The 27402-nt window shown below is 34.7% G+C and overlaps 1 protein-coding gene across 1 annotated transcript in view; it reads right to left on the bottom strand.

Annotated features, from left to right (window-relative positions):
* ADGB (androglobin) overlaps positions 1-27402 on the bottom strand; it is a 125186-nt gene that overhangs the window by 39713 nt on the left and 58071 nt on the right. The window contains exons 16-24 of the mRNA XM_086744625.1: positions 21935-21980; positions 15003-15171; positions 13047-13110; positions 11265-11367; positions 10129-10270; positions 7964-8078; positions 6458-6625; positions 4266-4404; positions 936-1070 (exon numbers count right to left, since the gene is read on the bottom strand). Of these exons, the coding sequence (XP_086600751.1) occupies positions 936-1070; positions 4266-4404; positions 6458-6625; positions 7964-8078; positions 10129-10270; positions 11265-11367; positions 13047-13110; positions 15003-15171; positions 21935-21980 (1081 nt within the window). The remainder of the gene's footprint in view (positions 1-935; positions 1071-4265; positions 4405-6457; positions 6626-7963; positions 8079-10128; positions 10271-11264; positions 11368-13046; positions 13111-15002; positions 15172-21934; positions 21981-27402) is intronic.

The following is a 27402-nucleotide window of genomic DNA, read 5'->3' as shown; positions in this document are numbered from 1 at the left end:
TTTCTCGTAGGCCCCCTTGAGGTACTGGAAGACGGCTATCAGGTCTCTCCGGAGCCTTCTCTTCTGCAGGCTGAACAGCCCCAACTCTCTCAGCCTGTCCTCATAAGAGAGGTGCTCCAGCCCTCTTATCATCTTTGTGGCCCTTAAATTACAAAGGAACAGCCTGCAAGTACAAAATCCTTCTTTAATCCTGATCACTTACAACTCCACCCAAAATTTCTCAGTTGTTACCTATCTTTCTTGTTGGACTGTGGACACTGCACTTTGACACAATATTCCAACTGATTTAATAGAATTGCTGAATAAGAAATGTAACACAAGTCTTCAATTGCTATGTAAGATTCCTCTATTTATATACATAAGATGATCTAGTCGGGGATGTCCCTGCTCCTTGCGGGGCGGTTGGACTAGATGACCTTTGAAGGTCCCTTCCAACCCTAACCATTCTATGATTCTATGATTCTATAAGAATGAAGGATACTATCAGCAGAGTATCTTTTAAGCACAGTATCAGCCTTTGTTGTTGTGTTCTGCCGATTATCCATTATGATCCTTAGGTTCTTGTATGCACTTCTCTTACCTGCCAGAAAAAAAAAAAAAACAAAAAAAACCCAAAAAACCCAACAAAACCACAACATTTAGCCCAGCTCTGAGATAAATCTACATTAATGTAAATTCTGGTTTAATATCTACAAAAAGTTAGGCGGGGGGGGGTGTGTTTGTGTCTTTCCTTTACTTTTTAGTACCATATGTGCTAATTGAATGGTTAGGTTGAGCGCTATGAGTTTTATAAGAGATCAGCGATTCAACTATAACGTTCTGTTACATTTCAGTTAATTTTAACTAGATACTAATTAGAAAAAAATCTTTACAGTAAATATTTGAATAAGATGAAGTATGAAATGTTTTTTAAAAGGCATTTTTAAAGGACACACCTGGTTTTCTGCTGTTCAGTACTTTCCTCACATAGGTTCCTCTCCAGATGGCTTGAAGTTTAAGAGCTGCTGCTTCTTCTTCAGATTTGGGAGTTCGGTTCTGCCAGCTAGTAAGGGAACTCTTCTCACAATTCTCTGAAAGAAGGGGAGGAGAATGAGCAACATCAATAAAGCTGGAAGTCCTGTAGCTGTTTGCAATGAAGTTAAAACAACAACAACAACAAAAAAAAACCAAACTCACAAAATGGCTAGAGCACTATATTCCAGAAGCAGAGTGGTTTCTGCATAAAACTTCCATTTATGACAAAAATATCACTCTTAAAAAATTTGCTCTTACAATGATAAAATTAGACAAAATATACTATGTAATTACACAAAGTCAGAATGCAACTACTATGCCAATTCCAAATACCAAATCACTGAATTCTTACTGCTCTTTACAGACAGCTATTGTAGGGCATTTTTAAAAATCAAGTCTCCTAATGTAATTTCAAAATATCCTTCCAAACATGATCCAATAGGATTCGATACATTAAAGCTTGACTCTGAATACAGCTTAAAAGAGCTTCACAAGATATTAAGTGCTTCTGTTTCTCAATCTGATCTTTTCATTCAGTAATAACTTAAACACCAATGTTGTTCAAAATGTATTCAATCTTCACTAAGGAGCCATGGAATAAGGATAAGATTTTTGATAAAACAGGAGTTCATTTATATGACTGTGACTTTCTGTTACCAAGGAGTTTTGGAGCGGAACAGAAATTACTAGGTTCTGGCAGGTTAGTAATGAGCTCTTTGAAGATATCTTTGCCTAGAATTAGCATCCTGGGAACCATCAGCATCAGGTTTAGGGGGAGGGTGTGGAGAGCAGCACTCCAAGGAGAGGCCAATTTGGAACTGCACAGATATAGAACAAGGGCAGTGAGATAGCGTGAAAAGAAGAAAATAGTGTTCTAAAAGGAAGTACCAACAAACAAAACGGAAGAGAAAAGTACTGTTTAACATCTTCATCAATGATATAGACAGTGGGATCAAGTGCACACTCAACAAGTTCACAGATGACACCAAGCTGAGTGGTGCGGTCGACGTGCACGAGGGACGGGATACCATCCAGAGGGACCTGGACAAGCTCGAGAAGTGCCCTCGCTAAATATTGAGATGAATTCAGCACACAGTGCAAAATGAACATGTTAATATAAAATGGAGGTGCCATTTCAAAAAAAGCTCAGATTTGGCCTGATCTACTCTCAGACACAGACAACAAAAAGATTTTATTCATCTGTTATGGTAGTTTACACTGATGACTGTTAGGTTGCAAAGGGTTATAACTGAAGCCTTGACAAGATCTGAGCAACTAAACTGACACTGCAGCAGCGCTAATGTGGTACAGGCAAATCAGGTGATTCTAGTCCTTCTAGGCCTTCCTATAATGCATTTCTCACCTGTTTTTTCCTGCTATTTACCTATCTTTTCCCAACATTTCACTTGATTTAGGCTTTTCTTGAGTGCACCTGTCTCTGTTTCTTTAGATTTCTGGGATGCAACCTGAACAAAAGCATGCATTTATTCCAATACAACCTTTATTAAGTAGGGCAAAATGTATATCCAAGGTCAATAAAGCAAAAGGGAAACAATTCATTTTCCAGTTTGACAGGAATCTTTTGTAAATTAAGTCTGGAAAAGTAACTGAATTAAAGAGATATATTGGACACTGGCGGAAAACAAACTGAAACAGAACTTTCCTCCTCTGTATATTTATTCCGCTTTTTTTTGATTCTCCCTCAAAATCCTGAAAAATATTCTGCCACAGTGGACCTCATAATTCAGTAATATATATGATGTCTCTGCTACAGCCTGTCAACTGTGCTAATTATTCAAATCTAATTAAAAAAATGTCTTATCTTCTGTTACTGTCAAGTATTTAAGTTTTTTTTTGGGAATACAGAAATCAGTTGCAGTCATCTGAAAAATGTGACAGGTGTTGTTGACTTCACATGGTGTTACAAATATGCTGAACCTTATACTCTTGCCATAGGATATAATTCTGTGAAAAATACAGTGAGTTATTCAGTCATTCTGGCTGATCCTTCATCCCTGATGTCTCACAGAAGAATAACCTTCAGAAGAGAGGAGATTTGGAGGAAAGATCCCATTAAAGAGTGAGACAAGTGTATGTGCTTTCTTAAAGAATAAGAGTATTAAACATTTTGTCAGTAAAGATATTGGTGTAAATTTTAATGCAGTTTGTTTATACCTATTTTTCCAAATAAACTCAATAATGAAAGAAAGTTAACATCATTTTGATGGACCAAGGTGAAAGACTTTATACTGCAAGTTCATAATAGCAGAAGGAAAAGCTAAGTCACCCTGAAAGAATGGCCTTCAAATGGTGTGACGTATCTTCCTGCCAATTTTTCAGATAAATTCTTCCTCTGTCTTAATATGAAACCACACACATAAAACTTATATTAATAAATTAAATATTAATAGATCTAAAAGTTACATAGACTACAAAATAAGTCTCTTAAAATAGAAAAAAAAGCCATATACTTGGTTGCCAGGCAAACTTAATTCTAACTGCTTATGCCTCCAGTCTGCATACAAAATGAGGAAAAGAACCTGCAGGAAGGAAGAGAATTATCCCTGTTTCTAATAAATCTATTTTACTTCCAATGGCTCCTCCCACAGTACCTTCAGGTATCCGGCATACTCTAATCACAGGCTGAAGAAGAGGTGGATGCTATAGTTAGTTCCCTACTACATGTGTGTGACTAGCCAGCTAACACGATAATTTGCTAAATAATAGACTTAAAAAGCAAGAAAGCAAGCAAGCAAAAAACTAAATACGTCCTCATCCCCACCAAATAAACAAAAAAACAGCACATCACCAAGAAACAGTTGAACTTCCAATGAAGGTACTAACCTGAGTCTTCCTTCCCTCTCATTTCATGAACAATGTATGCATTTGAGGTCTTTTCAGCTGTTAATTTGAACAAGAGCTATGATCTTAACTACATCAGGTAAAAAAAGCATCTGTAGATGCTTGTTAATGCTTGTCAATACCGACAATTGCAAGTCAAGGAAGACAGCGATTTTATAAATTTTATAAATTAACAAAACATGAACAGACTTTCTGGAACAAAGAAAAGCATCATTGCTATTCTGAGATGAGTCTTGGACGTGCTGTCAACAGTAGAAGGCTTTGGCATCTCATAAGAAATGAACCATGCTTTCTTAGGCAAGAAAACACAAGATTAGTGAAAAATTGGCTTCCTTCAAAATAAGAATAGGCAGATATATTTGAAGTAATTAGCAATACCAGTACAGTACCTGAAGACACAGTGTCATCCTCAGAAACCTCAGTGTCTTTAAAATCCAAAGTGAGGGACCTGAAGGCAAATTTATAGCTGTAAGGAGCCTTCTTTCCTAATACATATTTCATCAAATACCAAAATGCACTATTGAAAACCTGAAATCAAAAAGAGGAAAAGCATTCAAAAAATCATTCATTTTTAAAAACTGATTCATATTGCTTCTCATTATTATTTCGAAAACTGTTTAGCTCTTTTCTTTTTTTCATGTAAAAATGAAGTCTTTAACTTCCTCTAACAAATACAGTATCTGAAAATCAGTCCTGACTGTAAGACTACAATGCTTCAAGCCAACAATCAAGAGAAAACCTGTCTCATGCCTGGCTTATTAAATATAGGATTGATTCGACAGTATAAGTTTTTATCAACTGAAAATATTCTACTAGTTGATGTGAAGTGAGCTGATGGTCTCATACCAGAGGACAGAACACCACATTAGAATCTCCATCATGACAACTGCCTTTCTTATTAGAGGTTTTAGAACACAAACCAACAACTGAATGGGAATGCTTAATGAATTAGGAGGTGGCACCACAAGGAAAAGTAGAGATATATTGAGGGGTAAGAGGAGAAGATTTGGTGTCCTACTTACACGACTAAACGGATGGCTCTGGTTTTATTCTTGATATATTGATGCTCTTCAAAGAGCAGAAATCTAGTCTCTTTCTCCTTCTTCCAAAAGATGGAAATTTTAGAATGTGTTTTTTTTTCAAAGTGTGTTTTATAATTTAAATTGAAGAACCTAGTAATAACTTATTGAAAAACAGATCATTTTTCTCTTTCATTGTCCTTATTTTCAGATTTTTCTGCTTTCTGGAAACCTTTTGTCTTAAGTTATGTATTGTAATATTAATAAAAAAAATTTTGAATTATTTAAGACTGGTAAAAAAAAACAATCTTCTTTAATACATGCTTATGTTCAGAATAATTTTTCATTGTCTTTATTAAAGATAGATAATTTCCATATTTTCATTCTATTGACTCAGTGCCTCCCATTTATCTTATTCTGTTTTTTTATTCCTTTATAACCATACACGGGTCTTCTTGAAAAGCATAGAATAAGAGACATGTATGTTCATACCTACTGAATTTTTCTAAAATTCCCTAAGTTTTACACATATTTCATAAGAGCATATATTTTTAAAATTTGTATTTTCAATTTCAGAGAGATCAAAATGATTTTTTTTTCTGTTGCACTAGGCATGAAAATTACCTCTTTCATGTGTGGTACACTGGAATCGTTCTCTCTTAATTCTGTTGGTTTGCTGAATTTGAGCCTAGTGTCAAGCCCATGTATAAAAGCACTGGCTGAGGTGTTCTATTTTAATATCAGTGATTATAAAAATATTAATCCCTTTCTTCTGTTCAGTGTTCTAAAATACACAGTCTAAACTGTATGAGCTTTCTAGTACTTTGATGAAAGTAAGTGAATATGGAATACATAAAGTATATTATAACTGTAGAAAAATAAAGTTATAGCAGTATTATCAACATTTGCATATACATAAAAATAGCATCTCTTACATAACTTTTTGCAATCTTTTTATAATATTGAAAAGCTACAGTACAGAAATCTACAGAAAAGTGTAACTTTTTCATCATGCATATAAAGACCATTTAATTTATCACACACACAGAGCAGAAAAGTTGAAGAAGAATGTTGCAATTTCAAAAAACAAAGAAAAACAACTCAGAAATATGTGAGTGAAAAAATATTATTACTGTCTTCAGTAATATAAGCTGTAATAATGTTTTCCTGTGCCATGAACATTAAGCACAGAAAGGAACATTATCGCTTTTCTGCATTTCAGGTAGCATCTTTTAAATCCAAAATTAAGTCATAAAATAAAAAAAAAAGATTGTGTTTTCTGCCTCAAAGTGTGCTAAACTAAACTCACAAACTTAGAGACTCAAATTTAGAATTTGCTACTCTGTGCATATTAAAATCTGTTAATATTAAGAGAAGATAATTATAGGACACAGTTGCAAGTTATGTCATTTGGGCTTACACTTAATAACATATAACACATTTGGAGCACTCAGGAGGTCCTTTTTAAATGCACAGTAATTTATTTCAAGAAGATAATGATGATGCTAAGGGGTTATCCACCTTCTGTAGCCTTTAGATACGTGTTTATTAAAATTGTTCACCTTGAAGTGCTCTTCAGCCAATCCAGTACTGTGGAGGCCAGGAGGACAGTGAGTTTGTTCCAATTCCGTCAAGGCTTTAGAAAGTTCAGGCTGACTGCTGAAATTATTTATCACATTTCCAACAGCTTTCAGGATAGCAGTAGCCTGTTCTATAAACCGGTAGCTTTCCTGGAAAGAGAGAAGAAAAACAATCATTGTTAGAAAGATTGCTTTAAAATTTTCTTTTGTTTCCTTTCTAGACTCTGACAGTATACAAGTATTTTTTCAGTGCTGAAGTACAAAGCTTTTCTGAAGTCAAGCAATTATTATTTATTTTATAAACTGTAAAATCAATTAGGTATTGAAATAAAAATGTTACAGCACTATAACAGGCACTATAACATGTATCTGTTAACGACTTTATTTTTTCCTGTATGATTAGTCCTAGAACATTTAATCAAAAATAAGCTGCATATAGAGACTTTCTACTACAGCGATAACAAGAGTCTTGTTAGCTGAAATGCACAGCATCTCTTCTGTTCTAAAAGGACAGATGAGTATTTGTATCCCGCTGAAAACCACATCCAAATACACACTGCCTAAAGCATCATTAATCTTCATCAGGATTTCTGTGCAAGAATGTGGACACTTTCCTGCAAATATCACTCTGCAAAGAAATTGCTATCTTAAAAAAAAAAAAAAAAGGGCAGAGAACACCCCGGGATATAATTCTGCTTTATTTTCTTGATGAGGAATAGCTTTTCATCCACAATCTGAAGACAATGGTATAGTACAGCCACAAGACATTTTTAAAGGCCCAACTTCTTATATTTAAACTTTTTTACTACAATAAATGTAATAAATTTGTGTTAGCTGCTTTCATGTCCTATTATTAGGACCCTGAATCTACACTGCTATATAAATTTGTTGTTACACTCACATTTCAAAATATTTTTGCAGAACTGTGCTCTAGAAGCTATACTCTCTCCTGCCAGTGCCCATGAAAAATATCCGTGCCTACTGCTTGCCAAGGAAATCTTGAAAATATGGATAGCTGTGATAATTATCTGGACTGTAGGCAATGAAGAACAAAAGCTGTAGTAATTACTCGCCTGATTCTGTTATCTCAGCTATGAAAATTTATTTGAATCAATTGATCATTTTAGGTATAAAAGCTTCTCCAGGACCCAGTGAGCAATATGTGTCTCATGGGACAAAACAAACTTTACTGATGTGACAGTTTATTTTAGGTGGTGATTTCTGAATATTAATTAATATATGTACATGTATTTTATCATTTTTTATCACAACTATTTGTATAAGACATTTATTGCAATATCCATCTCAGTGCCTGCTGTGCTGTAAAACACATTTCTTTTATGCACTCATCCATTTAATATTGAAATTAATATTATACCATTAAGTACAATAACTCTAAATGAAGATCCAACAGTACTTCACTTTAAAACTAAATAATAGTCAGAAACACCTTTATCACAACGTTTGACTAGTTCTGGTTATGCATACCTTTTCAAGATGTGGCATCACAGTATCCTCTTCTCCAAAGACACACGGCAGCACGCTACACAGATGAATATGGTGTCCTATGGAAGAACTTACTGTGAAGAGCAATACATGTCGCCTGCATTAAAGAAGAAAGAAAAATAATTCAAAAAGCACTTTTTTTTTCCATCACAGCAATTCTTAAGTTTTTCTTTTCATAATTTTCTTAAAAGGAAATCCTTTCCTAGATGTCCTAGCTCTTCAAGTCCTGCATTTCTATGTCTTTGTTTCTTAAGAACCTCGAAAAACAGGCAGTAGGTGAAATTAGATAAATAATTTTTTTTATGGGTGTATTTTCATTTTCTTTAGCAAAATAGGTAGTTTTACTATTTCAAATGGACATAAACCCCAAGTTTTTTAGTCAGGATTGTAGTTAGGTACACTTAAAAAACATGTTTGCTCTAGAAAGCTTAGAGAGGAAGTCAAGTGCGGGTCATACATTAAACAGATCATGATTTTCATGTTTGCATTGACAAAATCAGAGAAATTTAATGCATAATTGCATCAGGATAGATAAACACAACAGAGTGATCATTTTATGGCACAACTGTGGGCCAAGCCACTCAACTATAACCTCACAAGGTGGCAAAATCCAGAAATTCAGTAGGTCTTATTGGGATACACTCAGCTCATTCTTGTTTGCCTGATTGTATCCTATAACAGATTCCAATCATAAAAGGAAACATTCCTAACTGTAGGTATACAAATACAGGGGATTCATGCTCTTCTCTCCAGTGAATGATGTCCTGCAATCCCACTGAAATACTTGAGGAGTTTGCTGATATCAAATGGTGAAGCTTCATGGTCTTATATCATTGTCAGAATGGCATTTAGCTGGAGAAGTTCATCCACACCACAGCTTCAAAGCGTTAACTGGAGATCCAGCAGTGAGAGCAAGAAAGGACACATACTTGCCCTTTTAAAACTGCATTTTTTGAGTGAAATTTGAAATGCCCCCGGCCCCCAAAAGACAGAGGAAAGAAAGTACTTTCCTGGCTTAGCAAGTCATTTCTCATTTGGAATGAAATAGGGGAGCGGTCAAAAAGCCCATTTGTCTCTCAAACCTGCTATAAATTAAACTTCCTGAAAGACTGCTGGCTCTGCCTGAAGTAGAGAGAATCAAAGGCAATAAGCTTATTAATTTGAGCTGCCTGTATCTCTGGTAGCTTTGAAATTTGCAGGTGCAAAAAGATCCACCTTTTTGGCTTCCCTACAGGACAGAGATAGTGCAACTTATGGAAACTATACTAAGAATGTGGTGCCAGAGCCAGCCTATACACACAATAACAACTTTTTCATTTTTACTCTGAATCAAAACCATTAGAGGTCACTATTAAAGATCTTTGATTTAATATCAATGTTCTAGTATTGTGGTATTTTCTTTCTATGCCTATTTATTTGAAAACTTACTGGATTATTTTAAAATATATTTTGTCTCATATCTCTTTGAGATTAAACTAGTGATTCTCTATTTTTGGAGAAGTAGAAGGCCTCAATGAATCAGTAAGCAGCTTTATGCTTATGGCAAAATATGAAGATGTCACCATCTTTGTTTCACTGGAAGCATTTTCAGAAACTAACAAATATCAAAGGTTCTTGCCTTTCATCTATTTATTTATTTTAACAATGAAGCAGTGCTCTACATTGAGTATCTAGAGTTACATGCAAAGAGAAATAAATCATATTAAGCACTATTTAAATGTAAAGATATGCAAGGCTTCATGGATAACCGCAGAATTTCTCCTGTCATGTTTCATAAATCCTGTTTCAAGAAAAGCCATTAAAACTCCTATGGTGTCATCATTCTCTTACAGTTCCACTAAAAATTCTAATTCTTCAATTTTTGTTGATACTCCAGGAAACATCTCAAAATCATTCTAGTTAGAAACACTTTTAAGTAGGAATTTGTGTTCTAGTTTATTTTTTAGAAAAACAGTGCATTTTTTCTTGCTAATAGTACTCAAGTAAGAGTAAAGACATCAGAATATTTATAAAGGTCTTGTTAATTATTTTAAATCCATCGCACTTTTGCAGTCTCATAAACCAGTTTGATATTCCAAAAACTTACATTTTAATCATCTCAAGCCTTAAGATTAAAGTTTTAGGACAGACATGAACCTCGTACATACCCAACAGGAAGATTTAACATAGTAGCTTTGGTTGCGGATGTACGAATCTTTAACACAAGTTCTCCAGGAGTTATGGATTTCCAAGAGAAACGTTCAACTATCAGCACACCCTTTGAAATACTAGAACATTCTCGTTTAGTATCTAGAATAAGAAAGAAAAAAAAACTCCATAATTGTGGAATAAGAGTAAAATTAAGAGAAATACACTCATGCACAGTCTGTAACTACTTCAAAGTCATTGAAGTCTTCATTTAGGCTTTGATAATTCAAAGAAAAGAGTCAGTCATTTCAAATGGATAGTTGGCACAGAATATGGCTTATCCTTACTATTTACTAAAAAATAACTGTTAAAAGAATGTGTTAGGAGGATATGTAAATCAGATATCTTCCAAGTCACTTAAGGTTGCTTTAAAACTCCATAAAAATCCATTCTGGCCACCTGCAAAGGAAGTAAACAGATATACAAAGCTTATATTTATATAATAGTTTAATTATTTTAATGGGGTGATCAGTTTGGGTTTTTTTGAGCTTTCATTTGGTTCCATCCGCTGTACTCTAGATGCACTAAAATTATGTCCATACCTCATGTTTAAATGTCTGATCAACTTAAGCTGATTGTCATAACACGCATTAGCTTTTCTGAATGCCATTCTATGACTTGCATAAAATACAAGTGATTTTTATCTAAACCGTCCAAGCTGTAGGATCTTGAAATAAGCCAGCTGTAAATATACTTAAGAGCTTACAATGCATGATTTTAAAAATCACTTCAAAAATAAACTTTGGTTATATTGCTGATTTTATTGCATTTTGATCAGCTAAGGCACAAAGTAGCTTGCAAGAATGGAATCTGTGGGGAAAAAAACCCCAATACCAGAAATATATTGATGAAAAGCTTGCTGCAAATCATAATAAATGGTAAAGGGAGGGATCCTTTCAAGAAATACTCATCATCAGCACGAAATAACAGGAAAATATTACTTCAATAGTAGTGTATTTCCTAGAATAAATTTGAATACTTAATGGTAAACTCTCAAACTGTGCCAAAACACAGCACAGCCAAACACAACAGCACAGACACATTCAAGTATGGGGAAAACTCAACACTAACATCCACTTTTCTGTGTTGGCCTTACCTCCAGTTTCATCCCAGCGTACTAATGCAGAAAAGCTAACCAGGATTTCAGTGGGCGTCACACTGTCCACAAGTAAATAATAGAAGACTTGGTCATCAGTAAGCTGCAAAGAAAAAGAGACTTTTGTTCCTCTTTTGTTTTCATTGAATGCTGTCCATCTGGGCTTATACAAAGATTTTGGATACTGTGACCCTTGATATGGTATGGAAGTAAATAATTAACTGTCACTACTTCTTCCGAATTTCAGACATGTTGCTTAATCCCAGAGCCTCATGCTGCATGTATAAACTATAATGTTCAGTTAAGAGATAAAAGGAAACAGATAAGTTTCTTGAATGAAAATATATCTACTTTTATATTATATTCTTCATATGTAGCTCAATTTAATAGTTCTACTCACCAAACAACATTCAATGGAAAAATTTGTTTTGTGCTGCAACTTTCAAATTGTAATTAATTACAATAAGCTTGGAAGAAATAAGCACTCTTAATTGTAACACATGACTGATTCTGTCTCATTATGTTTTTTTTCTACAAAAATACATGGAGGCAGCATTTTTCACTCTCAGTTTTAACACATAATTCCTATGCCAATATTAGAAACCATAGAATTATTCTACTGTTCCTAGAAGTTCTTCAAAACCTGAAGGTGAATAAGTTGCTTTGCTTCAGAACTGTTTCAATACATGTCTTCCTACATTCTCCAGAGTAATATCAGTACATTTATTATACTCAATCCTGGAATACCACTGCTATTATCTTCAAAGAATAACATAAAAGTGGTTTTTTTGGAAATCTGATACAGAATTTGCCTAATAGTGTAAACACCTAATCTGTATCAATGTAAAAAAAAACCAAAAAAAAACCCCAAAAAACCAGAATGGTTTTACAGTACAGAGTTAGTTTTTCAGCACAATAGCACACAGGCTTATATAGTCTTGATGCACATTAAGGCTTATGAAAGTATGTCGTGCAGTGATTGGGAAAATTTATTGTGATGTGAATACAAATACAGAAGTGTGAAATTGCAGCTATACTACAATTATAAAGTATAATCCATGTAGTTAACCTTCTCAATACAGGATTTTACATAAAGGTCATGCCTGGAGTTTACATTTCAGTACTCTACAATTACACTTCAGTTACAGTATAAAACTAGAGCTGGAACAGGACATTCAAGCATGCTGAATAACCTTCTGATAATATGAACTAATGAAAGTTTAAAGAAATATTGTCATTTCAGTGTAACTAAGGGGTATTTCTAATGCCGGCAACAGAATCTCATAAATTGCTAAAGGACTTGGCATGTAAAGAGAAAATGGAGGGCTATACTATACACACTCCTGATCTGGGTTTTAGGTCACAAGTGAAGATGAAGAATTGAAGGGCAGGTTCTGCAGCTGAATCATTATTAAATTCAATTTAGTCTCTAAACTGATATAAGATCGATTTAAAAGAAGAGAAAGAGTATGGAGATCTGATTCACTGTAATATCTACTCTCACTACCAACATGCATGTTTTGCATACTCAACTTATTATTGTGCAATAGCATTCCATAGCATTTTTTTTTTTCTTGTCTTAAACACAGTGGAATACTTCTGGATATTTGCTAGCAAACATTATCTTTGTATTGATCATAGTAACCTTAAGTCATTATTATTTTTTCAGTAATAGCAGTTTCATGTGACCTACCAATATAATTTAGGATATACATATTATCTAATTATAAAAGACTGACAAAAATTTTAAAAAGCACATAGAAACTCAATACAGTCATATACCTTAAAATCCATCTTCTGATAGTTATAAGCATATGTATGTGGCTTATGGAAAACATACAGGTTCCTAGGGAGAAAATAAAATAAAAATACATGTAGGAAAAGAATCTTAGTATAAATTATATATTTCAGGTAAATGTCTATTTGATAATATAAGGGGTTGGACTAGATGACCTTTGAAGGTCCCTTCCAACCCTAACCATTCTATGATTCTAAATGAGACTCCCAGCTATTTCTCAAAAATGGTTAAACATTTTTAGTTTCATAAAATGTAAATACAATTCATCTCCAGAGAAAGCAGCTGACATTAATTTCTGTCTTTGTTGCACTTCTACAGTTTTCCTGGAGGTCAGGCCACTGATTTGTCCAATTTGAATCTATAAATGGTAATAAACTAATATTACTCTAAAATTTCCATGCCTGCCTGAAAATTACTGTAATAAAGTATCAGTGTAAGGAAGAACTATTTTGTATAGCTTATTAATGTGCTTTTTCAATTCTGTGGTGTTTGCACACCTTCAGAAAGCTACTTAGATCCTGAAAACATTTTTTTCTGACCTTGATTTAACCAGGGGCAACATAAACTATTTCAGCTTTAATTGAGGATGGAATCAGACATGAAGTCCAATGTTTTAGGCAAAATGTCTTGATTTCTCAGAAACTTCACAGGGATCTTGATCTATTGCTGACATATCAAGTCCTACAATTACTAAAATTTTCCACATTTCTTGAAGTTGATATGAACTCTGAACCTTCATCTTATTTTCACTGTATCTAAGATATAGGCATGTCAGATAAGGAAATGCTTTCAATGAAACTGATGGGTAAAAGGAAAATCTTAAGTGTTTAATTTCTTCTGAGTGCTAAACTCTTCAAAGATCAATCAAGATGTTTTGTTAACAGCTACTTTATCAGTTCACTGCAAAAATAAGTAAACTCTCACCTGCTTAGGGAGAGGAATAAGAAATCAGCAAATGCTTTATACGTTAATTAATATTACAGCAGTCTACAAAAGGTCAATTGCACTTTAACACTCGACTAACAAGTTAAAAAGTTCATACTTTACATTCTCTGTCTGTGATACTGTGAGCAAGACTCTGAAAGGAAAGGAAATTAATTTGCTTGTGATGCCTTTTTCCGAAGGCACTATCTTCCTGGACCTGGGACTCCTTAAAATTAGTCAAAGCTTAACAAGGTCTAAACCTATGATCTTTATTCCTAAAGTTCCTGTAATGCTGTTCATATGAAAATTATATACTCGACCTCAGAGAGGGAGCAGAGTTTAATATCTGCTCAAGAAAATATTCATTTATGAAAATAAAAACTACACACACACACACACACAAAATATTGGTTACAAATTCAAATAAAAGAAATCTGGGTGAATTTTCTCTGATAAAATTATTCCCCTTAGCAATGTCAGATTCTCTCAAGGATCTATATTGTACCAGGCTTAAATCTGAAAGGCAGAAGCTAAAGATATTACACTACAATTACACTACCTTGTTTATGTTTGCAGAGGTATAAATGCCTTGGAATTCTATTGAAAAAGGAGCTAAAGAAAGCATCTAGCTGACCAAGCTGAGCTATGCTGATGGCAACAGAAGATTTCAAGAACTTTTTTTTTTGCCTTGGAATTGTGTTGTTCAGATGCAGACACTGGATGCCCAGTGGCTGATGGGTCAGGTATGGGAGCACTCTAATGGCTGCACGCTCCATGACCTGCCGTCTTCCACCCACATTTCAGTCTGACATATGCGTGGTGCTGCACCTGCAGACTCACTGCCACCAGTGACAGCAAGTTTGGTCTGAATAGTAGCCTTGGGACTACCCTGAAAGGCAGGATAATTACACAAAGATCTGTTGAAAAGATACAGTTTTTATATAATCACATTTTGCATTTTACCATTGTTATACTGTATATTTTATGGGATAAAAGCCAAAACCTCTGTTCCTTACTGGAAACAAACACAGAAGTCTTCAAAGCTAATCCAGGTTTCCCTGGAAACAGAAGTCCTTTCTGACTCAATTTCTTCCTTTGATTTATCCCCTGTCTGTCTGTTCATATCAGTATCAGCTTTTTCTGTCATTTCTTTTGCATCAAAACTGATACTCTCGTGCAATTCTTCTGCAGAGATGAGAAGACACACAGATTCAATACAGTGACAACATGCACATTAAAGTATCATCATTCTTATATTGAAAAATTATCCTAAAATTACTAGGATATTTTCCATACATCTCAGATCTTAAAAATAAAAACTAAAACACTAACCTAAAAAGATCAAGGGTGACAGAAACAACTCTGTATAGGTATTTATATGCAACTGCTTAAGTATTCTGGCTGAATATACTATCACATTTTGAACTGTGCCCTAGAACCTTTAACATGAGCATGTTAGGTGAACATATACATATGAATTCTGAAAACTGAAGTCACCTCTATGAAAGAAAAATACAACCCCTTGTCCAAAGCTAATGGAATGGTATGATAAATTTTTTTTATAACTCACAGAAGATAAAAAATACACAGAACTGTGGAGGACACCAAGACCTGTCCTTGCCTCTGGTACTTACGTAGTACCCCCCGTGATGGTACTCATACAAGTCAGTCTAACTACTTGTAAACAGAAATAGATTTGAACTGCATCACACGAATTTTATTGTAGGAAAATCAGAGCTTCTGTCAGATTCATACTAAAATATCAACATAGAAATGTCATGTAGACACATTCGGCAATCATTTAACAACTTTTCAAGTTGTTCTGTAATGTCACCTTCTCTGACTTTACTCTGTGAGATTCATATTAATAGTTATTGAAGATGTTTAATCAGGTCCAAAAAGCAGTTTTAAGAATAGCTTATGACAGCTGAAAACAGTAGAATAGAACAGCTTAAACATGAACAGCTATTAATTCAGAATGTTTGCTAAGAAAAAAGGTGAGGTAATATCCAAACAGGTAAGGTATAACAAATGAGAAAGCTAATTAGAAAAATACATTATTTAAATATGTCTTGTAATACTTCATGATCAGCGAGACACTGTGCTGGATAACTAATGAGTTTATAAGATGTAGGTGGCTGTAAATTAATTTGCAACTATTTTTCAAAAATTGAAAGAAATGTAATATAAGGAAATGCAAAGACCTTTTTCTCTTCCTTACACTATGGAAAAACTACCTGAAAATTTTAAAATCTGGACTTTTTCTTAGATTTAAGTTAACATAGGTTTCAGGCCTCCAGTGAAATAACCACAGTGTTTGTCTTACAAATGTGCATATGACAGAGCGTATGATGAAGGGGCCAGCAAAGCAGAACCATGCCCCATGTCATCTTCCTGAGGCTGAATGTTGTACTTTATTCATTCTGAACATGAGTACTAGAGTACTATTAACAGACCTTCTTCAGGATCAATAGGGTCAGTAGGTCTTTGCAGCGTTCACACAGAAGATAAGTTTAAGTGGTTGATGCCCCGTCCCTGGAAACGTTCAAGGCCAGGCTGGATGAGGATCTGAGCAACCTGATCTAGTCGGGCATGTCCCTGCTTCTTGCAGGGGAGTTGGACTTTGAAGGTCCCTTCCAACCCTAACCATTCTATGATTCTAAGTTCCACCCTATTTAAAAGTCAATATATAAACCTTTGTGTTGATTATGTACACAGACTGGGGTCAGGGAAGATAGCTCTTCCAATGCAGCTAAAGGAAAGCAGAATCGTCAACAAAATGGCTGAAGTTTGCTTACTTCTCTTTGAAGAAGTATTGAGAATCTTGTGAGAATTTAATCAAAAAGCATATTTTATCCATTTTGCTGTATGCATTTCAAAGACAGTGCTGTTCAGAGCTTCCTGGCATCATACAGAAATACAATTATAGGAAAAAATAAATCAAACTGTCAACTATTGTTTACCTTGTATGTGAGAAGTGCCATTTCAAGCAATGAGAAACTGCAAACACTGAGTGAATACAATTAAGATATCATTTATGGAATAAAATGATAAATAGATTTGAAACAAATCTTAAGAGATGCTCAGTATAAAATAGCATTTTTAAACTGACACATGGAAGATAATTGCAGCAAGTAATTATCCATAATTATAATATAATTTATTCCTAGAACAAATGCAAATACTAATCACATACACACGGATATAATATGAGCTTATTATAAAGTTAAACACTGCAGACAGCTTCAGAAAATGGAACAGCATATTCAAATTTGAGAATTTTATGCTACTTACACCTCAACTAACAGAGATTAATGTTACAATCAAGCCTGAGGAAAAAAAAAGTAACTTGATGAATAAGGGAAGACAGTCAAGTACAGAAGTAATAACAAAATATACATTGTAACAAAAGATAAAAGACAAATAAAAACAGATCAATAACTAAGAGCAGCATACAAACTAAAATAATCTCAAAACAGAAAAAAAGAGTAGCAAATGAACATGGATTAGCAGAGTTTACCACAAAAATTGCTATTTTTATGGTAAGAAAGTACTATACTGCATGAAACTCCTAAAATTATTAGAAAAAGTAATGTTCTTAAGAGAGTGAGAAGACACATTTTAAGACAGTTTAGCACCAAGTGCTGTCATTGCGTTTGGTAAGTGCCCATCACTTTTCAAGCACTAGATGTTTACAGAGATGCTTAAATGGAAATCAAACTGACTACAATTGTGGGTGCTAACATTTATTCAGTATCTGTACACTTTGTATCTGGCTTTTTATAGACATGAGTTAGCTCTTTACAAGGACACAATAACAAGCAAATTAAAACATTTGCTAGTGAGGTAAATTAAAAAGTACAAGAAAATACTACCTTGCAAAGAAAATGTTCAAAATGGTTCAAAATTGAAACAAGTCCCCTGTCTCAGTTTTCAGTAAGAAGGAATAGACAGGTTGGCTTATTGGAATAGAGGTACAAACCCAGAAATTTCCCATTTACAGCAGAAATTGCAAGAACTTAACACACCAAATATGAAGGTTGCAGCTAATTTCCATAACAGAGCATAGAGATAACGGCACAGGAAATCTCCAAGCCACAAAACAGTACTTAAGATATCTTTAAATGTAGGTTTTGTACCATGAGTTTGAAAATTGGCAAATGTTTTAAAGAAAATATGAAAAGTGATCTATCCAACTACAGATTACTTAGTCCAATGCCAATAAATCAAATTTCAAATGCAGGCAGATGGGTAGATGAATTGAAAGGTAAAATAGTTCTACCCAGGTAGAACATGTCAGACTATTTTAGGGTTTGGAGTTTTTTTGGGAGGGAGAAGGAGGGGATTATTTGATGAAAAATCACACAAAGAAACAGAAGTATCATACATGATCTGCCTTAAACCAAATTGCAATTTCATTATGCAAAAAATGCTACATAATTCTGCAAAGCTGAATGCAACAAACCTATCAACTTCAGGTCCACTTCAACAGAATGTAAAATTCTAGCTAGTTTTATGGAAAATATAAAGATTGTTCATGTGATCGAAGACATTTTCTACCTTACTCTGTACTGCTTCCACATATCCTGTATGCACTATACAGTAATGTCATACTTAATTCCAGTATGCTTATTTGAAATTTCACTTTCTGGTTTGTTTTTTTTTTTTTTTAAATTTTCAGTCTGTATTTTAGTTTCATTATATCTCTGGACAACTACTGTAACAGCAAGATTTCTGTGATATAACAGATAATCATGAGAACAGTGTGATACTACAAACAGATTCAATCAGATCCAGTATCTGCACCAAAAGCAATGGGAAATCATAGAAAAACACTTCATCTAAAGGATATAACTGCTTTATTGCAAAAATACAGACAGAATAAGCATAAATGTATGAATTTTCATTTTACAGCAAAAATTACAATTAAGTGTAATTATATGTTTTTAGGACAATTTTTTTTTTGTTGTGGTAGATTTGCAAAGCTATGATTTCCTACTTTGACGTCACTCTAGAGAAACAGTGATGCAAATACTATTGCATCACTAGAGATGCAATACTTCCCCAAAAAAATTTCATTGCGTTTGGTGAACCTCAATTGCGCAAAATTTCAATGGAGTTTAGCAGCCTAAGTAGTTTAATGAGAATATTTTAAACAAGTTTTTTTTTACTTAAACAAACATAAAAGGTCAGAGATTCCTAAACATAAAGGTTGAAATATTGAAAAGTAATTATGTATCCAGGAAAGGATTTGCTTATATGTACAAGCTGACTTGTAAAATATCACTGCTCTCAATAGGAAAGTGTTTCAAATTCACTTCAAGTGAACAGAAAGAACTTTCCTGACATTTGGCTATTCATGTCTAATGACTTGTAACCAAACTCTGCAGAAATAAAGTTAGTGAATTGTCATTCACATACTTAGCAAAATTTGGGCAATTTTTAGCTATGTCAAAAAGTGTATTAAAACCCCCACACTCATAAATAAAACATTTTTTAAAAGATTTCTCTGTTTCTCTCTGTTTCTGTTCATGATTCATGCTCTCAGATGTTCTGTAGAGTTGAAAGACTCATAATGACTTTTTTGGAAGTAACAGTAATATGAAGTAACCCTCGTAACCTACAGTGCATGACACAATGCAAAGCATTAAACCCAGATAAGTGTCCTTTCCCAATGATTTTTTAAATACTTTCAAATTTTTTTTTTGAAGATGGGTTTAGTTAATAATTACTTAAGACATTAAAAGGAATTATATTATTTAAAGAAAAATAAGCATACCTGTACCACCTAACAGAAGCGTACAGCTCCAGTCTTTGAATCCTGTAGTGATTAGTAGTATTTTATACATAAAGTTGGAATAATTGGATTTTGCACAGAGAAATTACAACCTATGGGTTGAGATGTCCTAGAGATTGTGAAGAGAACCTGAGTAAAAAGGATTTATAACACTAGTAATGTGAATTGTTAGCATTATAGGTCAGAGGATGGAAACATGTCCACTTCGTCCTTTTCCATGGTTGTGCTTTTCTTCAAGGGATATTTCTTCAGCAGACTTTTGAGCAAGCAGAAAGGATGGCAGTCTGGCTATCGAGATACACTAACTTCAGAATCAATTAATACTGATAGTTACAAAAATACTCTAAGATGCCAACATATTCATGGTAAGAGAATGGGGAGAGACTGTTCAGTAGGGCCTGTTGCAACAGGACTAGGGGTAATGGTTTTAAAATAGAGGGAGGTAGATTTAGATTGGATGTTAGGAAAAAGATTTTTTATAACGAGGGTTGTAGAACACTGGCACAGGTTGCCCAGAGAGGTGGTGGAAGCCCCATCCCTGGAAACATTCAAGGCCAGGTTGGATGAGGCTCTGAGCAATCTGATTTAGTCGGGGATGTCCCTGCTCCTTGCAGGGGGGTTGGACTAGATGACCTTTGAAGGTCCCTTCCAACCCTAACCATTCTATGATTCTATGATTCTAAGCTTAAAGAATCATCTACTGCTAACTTTTATATTTCTATTAGGTTTTGGCATTGGCTGTGAGAAAATTACTGAAGGACATATTTGCAGCTGATTAACTTATAGCATTTTGATACAGTGAGATGCTTCTGGTTTGGTTATTTTTTTACTGGGATGATATTGATAAAAATAACAATTCATGAGGAAAGACATTCAAGCACTATAGTACTTGAAATCATCAGTTCTTAAAAGTATAACCCCAAAATGATATCCTTTGCCTATACTGAAAATATGCTTAACAAATTTGTTTACAAACTATTTGCTAGTATAGGTTTTGGAGAAGTATGGTCTACAATTGCTTCAAGATATTTTAAAATTGTAACTGTATTCTCACCCTTCATTATACTTTTAGTATGACCCAAGTTTTTGGGTTCTGGTTGTTCCTCCTCTGCCCCCTGCTCTCTGTAACCTTATCTTGTATCACCCTATTTGGGGGTTATTAGAGACGGCTGATCAGTTGCACATTTTTCCAGAATAAAGATAAGTTAAAAACTGAAAATACCTAAACATTTTAGGTAAAATTACTGGGTTTCATCACTGTAGAAGTTAGGAAGTTGCGCACATGCTATAAGTGAGAGGATATTTATTTATTTATTTCTCAATTATTGGAAGAGGGGATCATAGATTTTTTTACAGAGAATAAAAAAAAAGTTTTTTCCCCCCATGAGAATCAACCTTCAAAAATGCTTAAAAAGCATGGATGCATTGCACAGGCTTCTACGTGGACTGAAGAGTTGAAAATCAAAACCAAGACTACTATCGCATATACGATTCACAGTGTAAATAAAGCATGAATCCTATTCATGTTTCACATGTTTTTCTGCTCTAAGATTTACTTTCAGAAATCTGGTAAAAGGAAAAGCATTTCCTAGCAGTCAGTTTTAGGAGAGGTTCATTGTCCACCAAGTAAATCTGGTCACTTCTTTTAAAAAGAACACTCCTACTAAATTCTCCTGAGTAAACTCTTAAAACATTCACTTAAAGAAACAAGTACTCATTTTGAAAAAAAATATTCAGTCTGAGTACTCTTAAAATACTAATTTCAAACAGATTTAAAAAGTAACATTTATTAAAATTGAAGTTGTCCTTTTTTTTTTTTTTTGCCTTTTCTTTCAGGGGAAAAAGGAAGTATAATTCAGTTATTAGAAAAAGAGTTATGTGTACAAAATACGGTATATGTTGCTAGAGAGTAACTTATGAGAAGTGTTATGTTTTCAAAATATTCATGTAAATTAGAGATTTTTTAACACCAATCTGAAGATTTTACTCTATGTAATTATACATGCTATTACTAGTTCTTAGAAATCTTTTCCAATAAAACCAACACTTATAAATATGTAAGACTGTTGATATGTGTACATGAGGATTAATATTGAGGCCAAACAATATGGGAATGGCAGAAATCTAAATATAGACTTCAAACACACTTACCTTTACTGTCTCTCTCTGCATTTTGCTGCCAAAAGAGGGTGGTCTCCTATATGGTGAAAAAAAACCCATACAAATTAACAGTGGTGATTACAATTTTGCATTATTTTCTTAAAGAAAACACTTGGGTTTGGGACAGTCCTTCCTCAGATAGAGAAATGAATTTTAATCTATTTTTCATAGATTCATGGAATCATAGAGTAGTTTGGGTCAGAAGGCACCTCTAAAGGTTATCCAGTCCAACCCCCCTCCAAGGAGCAGCAACACCTCCAACCAGATCAGGTTGCTCAGAGCCCCGTCCAACCTGGCTTTGAATGGTTCCAGGGATGTGGCATCTACCAGCAAGCTATAGCTGCTAAACTAATATGAACGCAATATCCACTTACATTTAAAGTTGAAATCAAAGGTGCTAATGCTGAAACTGATAGCATTGAGCTGGCCAACATCTGAACACATAGAGGGATCCTCTGTTCTGCATTTCGAAGAGGAGTTGTGGGAGCTACACTGACTTGGAGCTGCTTTTATGCTTTCTCAATACAATCTAGAATCATTTTTTAAGGGGCAGATTGACATAATTTAGAAAGTCTGAGTAAGTTACACTGGATGGCTGGTAACAACAGTACCCAAAGCTTGCACAAGGTCATTGTGCTGTAACTCAAGGTTTGCCTCAACCCTCCACTTACAGACTACCCTGAATACACAAGATGAAGGGACCTATGAACTCTTCCTTATGGAAGAGCCTTATGGCTTCTACTTTAATTCCTAGATGCAGTGAAAGTCTTCCTGCAGCATTTTGCAGCACCTCCACAGGCACAGAATAGGCTCAGGAATCTCACCTCTGTCAAAATTATAGGTGCTTGATCTTCTCTGAACTAACAAAAGGTTGAGAGAATAAACTACAGATTTAAAAGTCTCTGTCCCGAAACACGAAGTACCAAATAATTTAATACTTATAATTTAACTGCAGTATTTTTTTATTGAGATAATTTGAAAGTTCCATTTTTGCACCGCACAAATCCTAAATTCTATTCCAAATCTGTCGTGGGTGTTTTAAAGAGTGCTTAGGTGTCAAAGTTGGGGACAGATCTAATATAAACAGCAATTAGGAGAAAAATACATACATTTTTGAAATTGTTAACAATTGGTCGAACAATTTGGTGGTTGAAATATATTACATCTTACATATCCCTTTTCAGATTAACTTCTTGCTTTTCTAGAGCAAATGTGCTGAAAGGAACACAACAGGATTTTGCAATTGCCCATGTACTTCAGCTCCTGTTTTCAGACTTCTGTACGTAAAACTGTGCAAAACAAAAGGCAAGCTGGGATCACTTGTCACTTGACATTGACAGTCATACCTCAACATTTGAGTCTGAAAAACCTCTAGTAATACAGGGACTGTCTCTCCCCTTTAAACAGCAGTTTTAGAAGTACATGTACATAGAGCTGTCATATTTCTGTGTGGGAGTCTACAACTCACAAGATTCCAATATTGACAAATTTCTTGTAGGAGTCACAGGATTTACCAAACAGGTACATATTAACTGTACAATTTCTCGAGTTTCTTCTCAGAAATCTTATGCATGTCTGAAGCATGAAAAGTATCAGATCTACTCTACAAGCCTTGGAGACTGCAATGTTTGCACCACAAGTCTGGCACTTTCTGCCAGACTTACTGTTCATGAGCAGTATGCACGACCCATGACTCTGGTACAGATATGTGGCAGCTTACTATAGAGCTACTTTTTTGTTATTAACAGCTGGCAGCAGGAAAGCTTGGAGAGATATAGAAAATCCTCAAAAACTGCTTCAATAGAATTTCCAGTAAAGGAGGAAAATGTACTCTGGAAGATCCGGATGCTTAGTACGGTTACTTAAGCCACTTTGAGCTGTGAAAGCAATCTAACCACAGCTGTGTAGAGTCTTCTGCCAGCTCATTTACTCATTTTTTGGAGCACAAACATAATACAGTCAGAAGCTGTCTGCTTCTCTAATGGTTTGGGATGTGTCCATCTACCTAAACATCACTGATACTGAGACAATAGGGAGTGTGAAGGAAGTTCTCATTCTGTTATGCTATCGCCTCAGCTACAGTGACTAAGACATTGGCACAGAAAGAAACTAAAGGAATTTTTCTTTCTTAATGAACACACATTCTCTGAAAGGTCAACTCTGCTGCCACAGTATTTGATAAAGAAAAAAAGACTGGGATCCAGCTGTGAAACATGCAAGGATGCACACAGTTAGATTCAGGGAGAATTTAGTTGTTTATTGCTCTTCATGCAATCAATGAGAAATCTGAATGCAAAATGTGAGTAAAATAGCTGGATAACTAAAAAATCTGATTTATCATCCTGTTTTATAATCATTAACATATAATTGTAAAAGTAATGGTAATTCATAAATTTATAGCTATCTTGTTATTTTCAAGGATTCATTTGTACTGTTCAGTCTCCTAACATTAGCTAAGTTGATATTATTTGGTAGATTTGAATAAAATATGTTTTCACATCTATCTGATATTTTTATAAAACCAGTATCCATTTCTATTGTAGAAATGATGCATGGTGACAACTTGCACACTGTTTTTTTTTTCTGTGAAAAACATCAATCTTCTTCCAAAAAATCAATCATCTTCCAGGCACAAGTCATCTTCATCAATCTTTTTCCACCCACAAATACAGTCTGGGCAGGGAATGGATTGAGAGCAGCCCTGAGGAGAAGGACTTGGGAGTGCTGGTGGACAAGAAGCTCAACATGAGCCAACAATGCACCCTTGCAGCCCAGAAAGCCAACTGCATCCTGGGCTGCATCAAGAGGAGCGTGGCCAGCAGGCTGAGGGAGGTGATTCTGCCCCTCTACTCTGCTGTAGTGAGGCCTCACCTGGAGTACTGCATCCAGCTCTGGAGCACACAACATAAGAAGGACAGGGACCTGTTGGAGGAAGGCCAGAGAGGGGCAACAAAGATGATCAGAAGACTGAAGCATCTCTCCTGTGAGGACAGGCTGAGAGAGTTGGGGCTGTTCAGCCGGCAGAAGAGAAGGCTCCAGGGAGACCTTAAAGCAGCCTTCCAGTACCTCAAGGGGGCCTACAGGAAAGACGGGGAGAAACTCCTCAGGAGGGCCTGTTGAGAAAGGACCAAGGGTAATAGTTTTAAAACAGAAAGAGGTAGATTCAGACTGGACATAAGGAAAAAATGTTAACCATGAGGACAGTAGAACACTGGAACAGGTTGCCTAGAGAGGTGGTGGATGCCCCATCCCTGGAAACATTCATGGCCAGGTTGCATGGGGCTCTGAGCAACCTAATCTGGTTGGAGATGTCCCTGGTCCTTGCAAGTGGGTTGGACTAGATGACCTTTGAAGGTCCCTTCCAACCCAAACTATTCTATGATTCCATGAATCTATGAAAAATAAACTCTCTGGATACAATTGCAGATGAAGGAATAAAACTTCAAACAGATCATTTTTAAGATTAAAAATCCATTTCAAATCTACCTCAAAAATGATAAAGATGACCAAAATATTTCTTAAGAGCCAACTGTATAATATTTCTAGGTTTGATGTTGACCTGAGAGTTATATCAAAGAATTTTGCATCTATAGTCACTTGGATGCATTCTTTTTTTTGCCTACTCCTGAGTCACTGTTTTCACTAACTAGAATATCAGTTCTAGTTTTAGCTGTGATGTGGGATAAGGTAATAGAGGTGGCTTTTGTAAAAAGGCAGTGGTACAAAAGAAAAAACAACTGCAAATTTTTGCACAGACTGAGGTATAGGAATGACTTAAAAATACTGGATTACGAACTTGGCTTCTCTTTTATTCAGTCTCTAATGTTGGAGCTGTCCCAATCTGTATAAGCAAGTAGATACTTGTGGGCCCATCAGAAATACCACAAATGTCTAAATTGAGACCACAAGACCCTCTTCTAATTCATGTGCCTCATGTCTCCTGTACTTTTTTATCTGAAAAAATAAGCAGAGAATTTTCATTTTGTGCAGATTGAAGTTATTTTCAAAACTATAAAATCTGTAAAGAAAATAGGATTTTTTATTTTCTACCTAGCCCTCCTGTTGACTCAATGCCAATTTACTGGGTTTATAAAATATGTCATAAGAATGAGGAGAAGAAAAAGTTTGTTTTAACACAGCAGTCTGAAATGTTTAAGAGGAACATGAAAAAAAGCACAAAACAGTGCATGCAAACCAAATAGACTCATTTCAGTTGTAAAGCAGAAGGCAAGATTGAGCTTGAATATATAAAAGGATGGCACTGAAGTAAAAAACATAAGGTAAACATGAACATTAAAGAACAAGTGTCTTGTGTTTATGTCACTGGAAGAGAGTAGCAGTTTTAACCCTTCTGTTCTAGAAAGTAGCATTGTCAGGGAGCTTGACACTGAGGAAGCCACAAAAAGAAATCAGTGTTCTGCTTAAAATTTCTAAATATAGCAATCAGGTCAGCCTATTAAAATATCCAGTAGCCATTGCAAATTCTGATGGTAAAACATATTTAGATTAGATTTTCTTGCTTTGTTACTGTTCAACATTTCCTCAAACAGAAGGCAAAGAGTAGTCTTCTTAATGGAACTGGAAATAACTTGTATTAAAGAATTCATCATAATGAAGAATATTCAAGTAGTCTTTTGAATTGCAGACCTACAAGGAAACACTATTCAAGGATAATATTTTTCTCAAAAGAGTTTGCCAAAATTACCATTCCAGAAAACTGCAAGACACTTCAGTTTTGCTTTTTGCTTTTTTTTCCTGAGCACCAAAATGGATAAGAAATAAAAATGAAAGGAAAAATCAAATTCTGAAAGCCTTCTAGTTCAGGAAGACATTATTTCACAAATAATTTTTTCCAATCAAACAAAACAAGCCAAAAACCTACTTTCACATGCACTTCAATCCATCTTACACATATAAATTACTTACCTTCCTATTGAAGAAGAATAAAAGTGAGACTTCATTAAAGATCTGGGCCCTATTTTATTGAGTTTTTAAACAAAAAAAAAAAGTCACAAAGAGGTATTTTCTAAATAACAGTGTGATTCAAGATCAATTTAGCTACCCAAAATAGATATTTTAATTTTTTTTTCCCCTAATGCTAATATACAAAGCTTTCAGAACTGTAAAATCAGACGGAATGAGAAATTCAGGGGAAAAAATGTTTTAAAAAAGAAACCATTTCTTTTCTTTGGCATGAGCACTTCGGGGACATGAGGGATAATGCCACGTCTTTCAACCTGATATTCTTCAAAGAAGGTACATCCAGCTCCTAAAATTTTATCTTTCATTTATCACTAGTCTCTGTTTCTGTGACAACAGACCTTAGGAACTGTGAATCAGATATTCAGTGATGTAACTTCATACAGTTTACACTGGAGTAAATTGAAATACGCCAATTTAAACTTGCTGAGCATCTGGCACAGCAGCTGACTGAATTTCAGTCAGCTTAAATCATAAAA

This window comes from Chlamydotis macqueenii, chromosome 3 (assembly GCF_036417535.1).
Source record: "Chlamydotis macqueenii isolate bChlMac1 chromosome 3, bChlMac1.mat, whole genome shotgun sequence".
In the NCBI taxonomy this organism is placed as follows: Eukaryota; Metazoa; Chordata; class Aves; order Otidiformes; family Otididae; genus Chlamydotis; species Chlamydotis macqueenii.
This window is presented reverse-complemented; position numbering and strand designations above follow the sequence as displayed.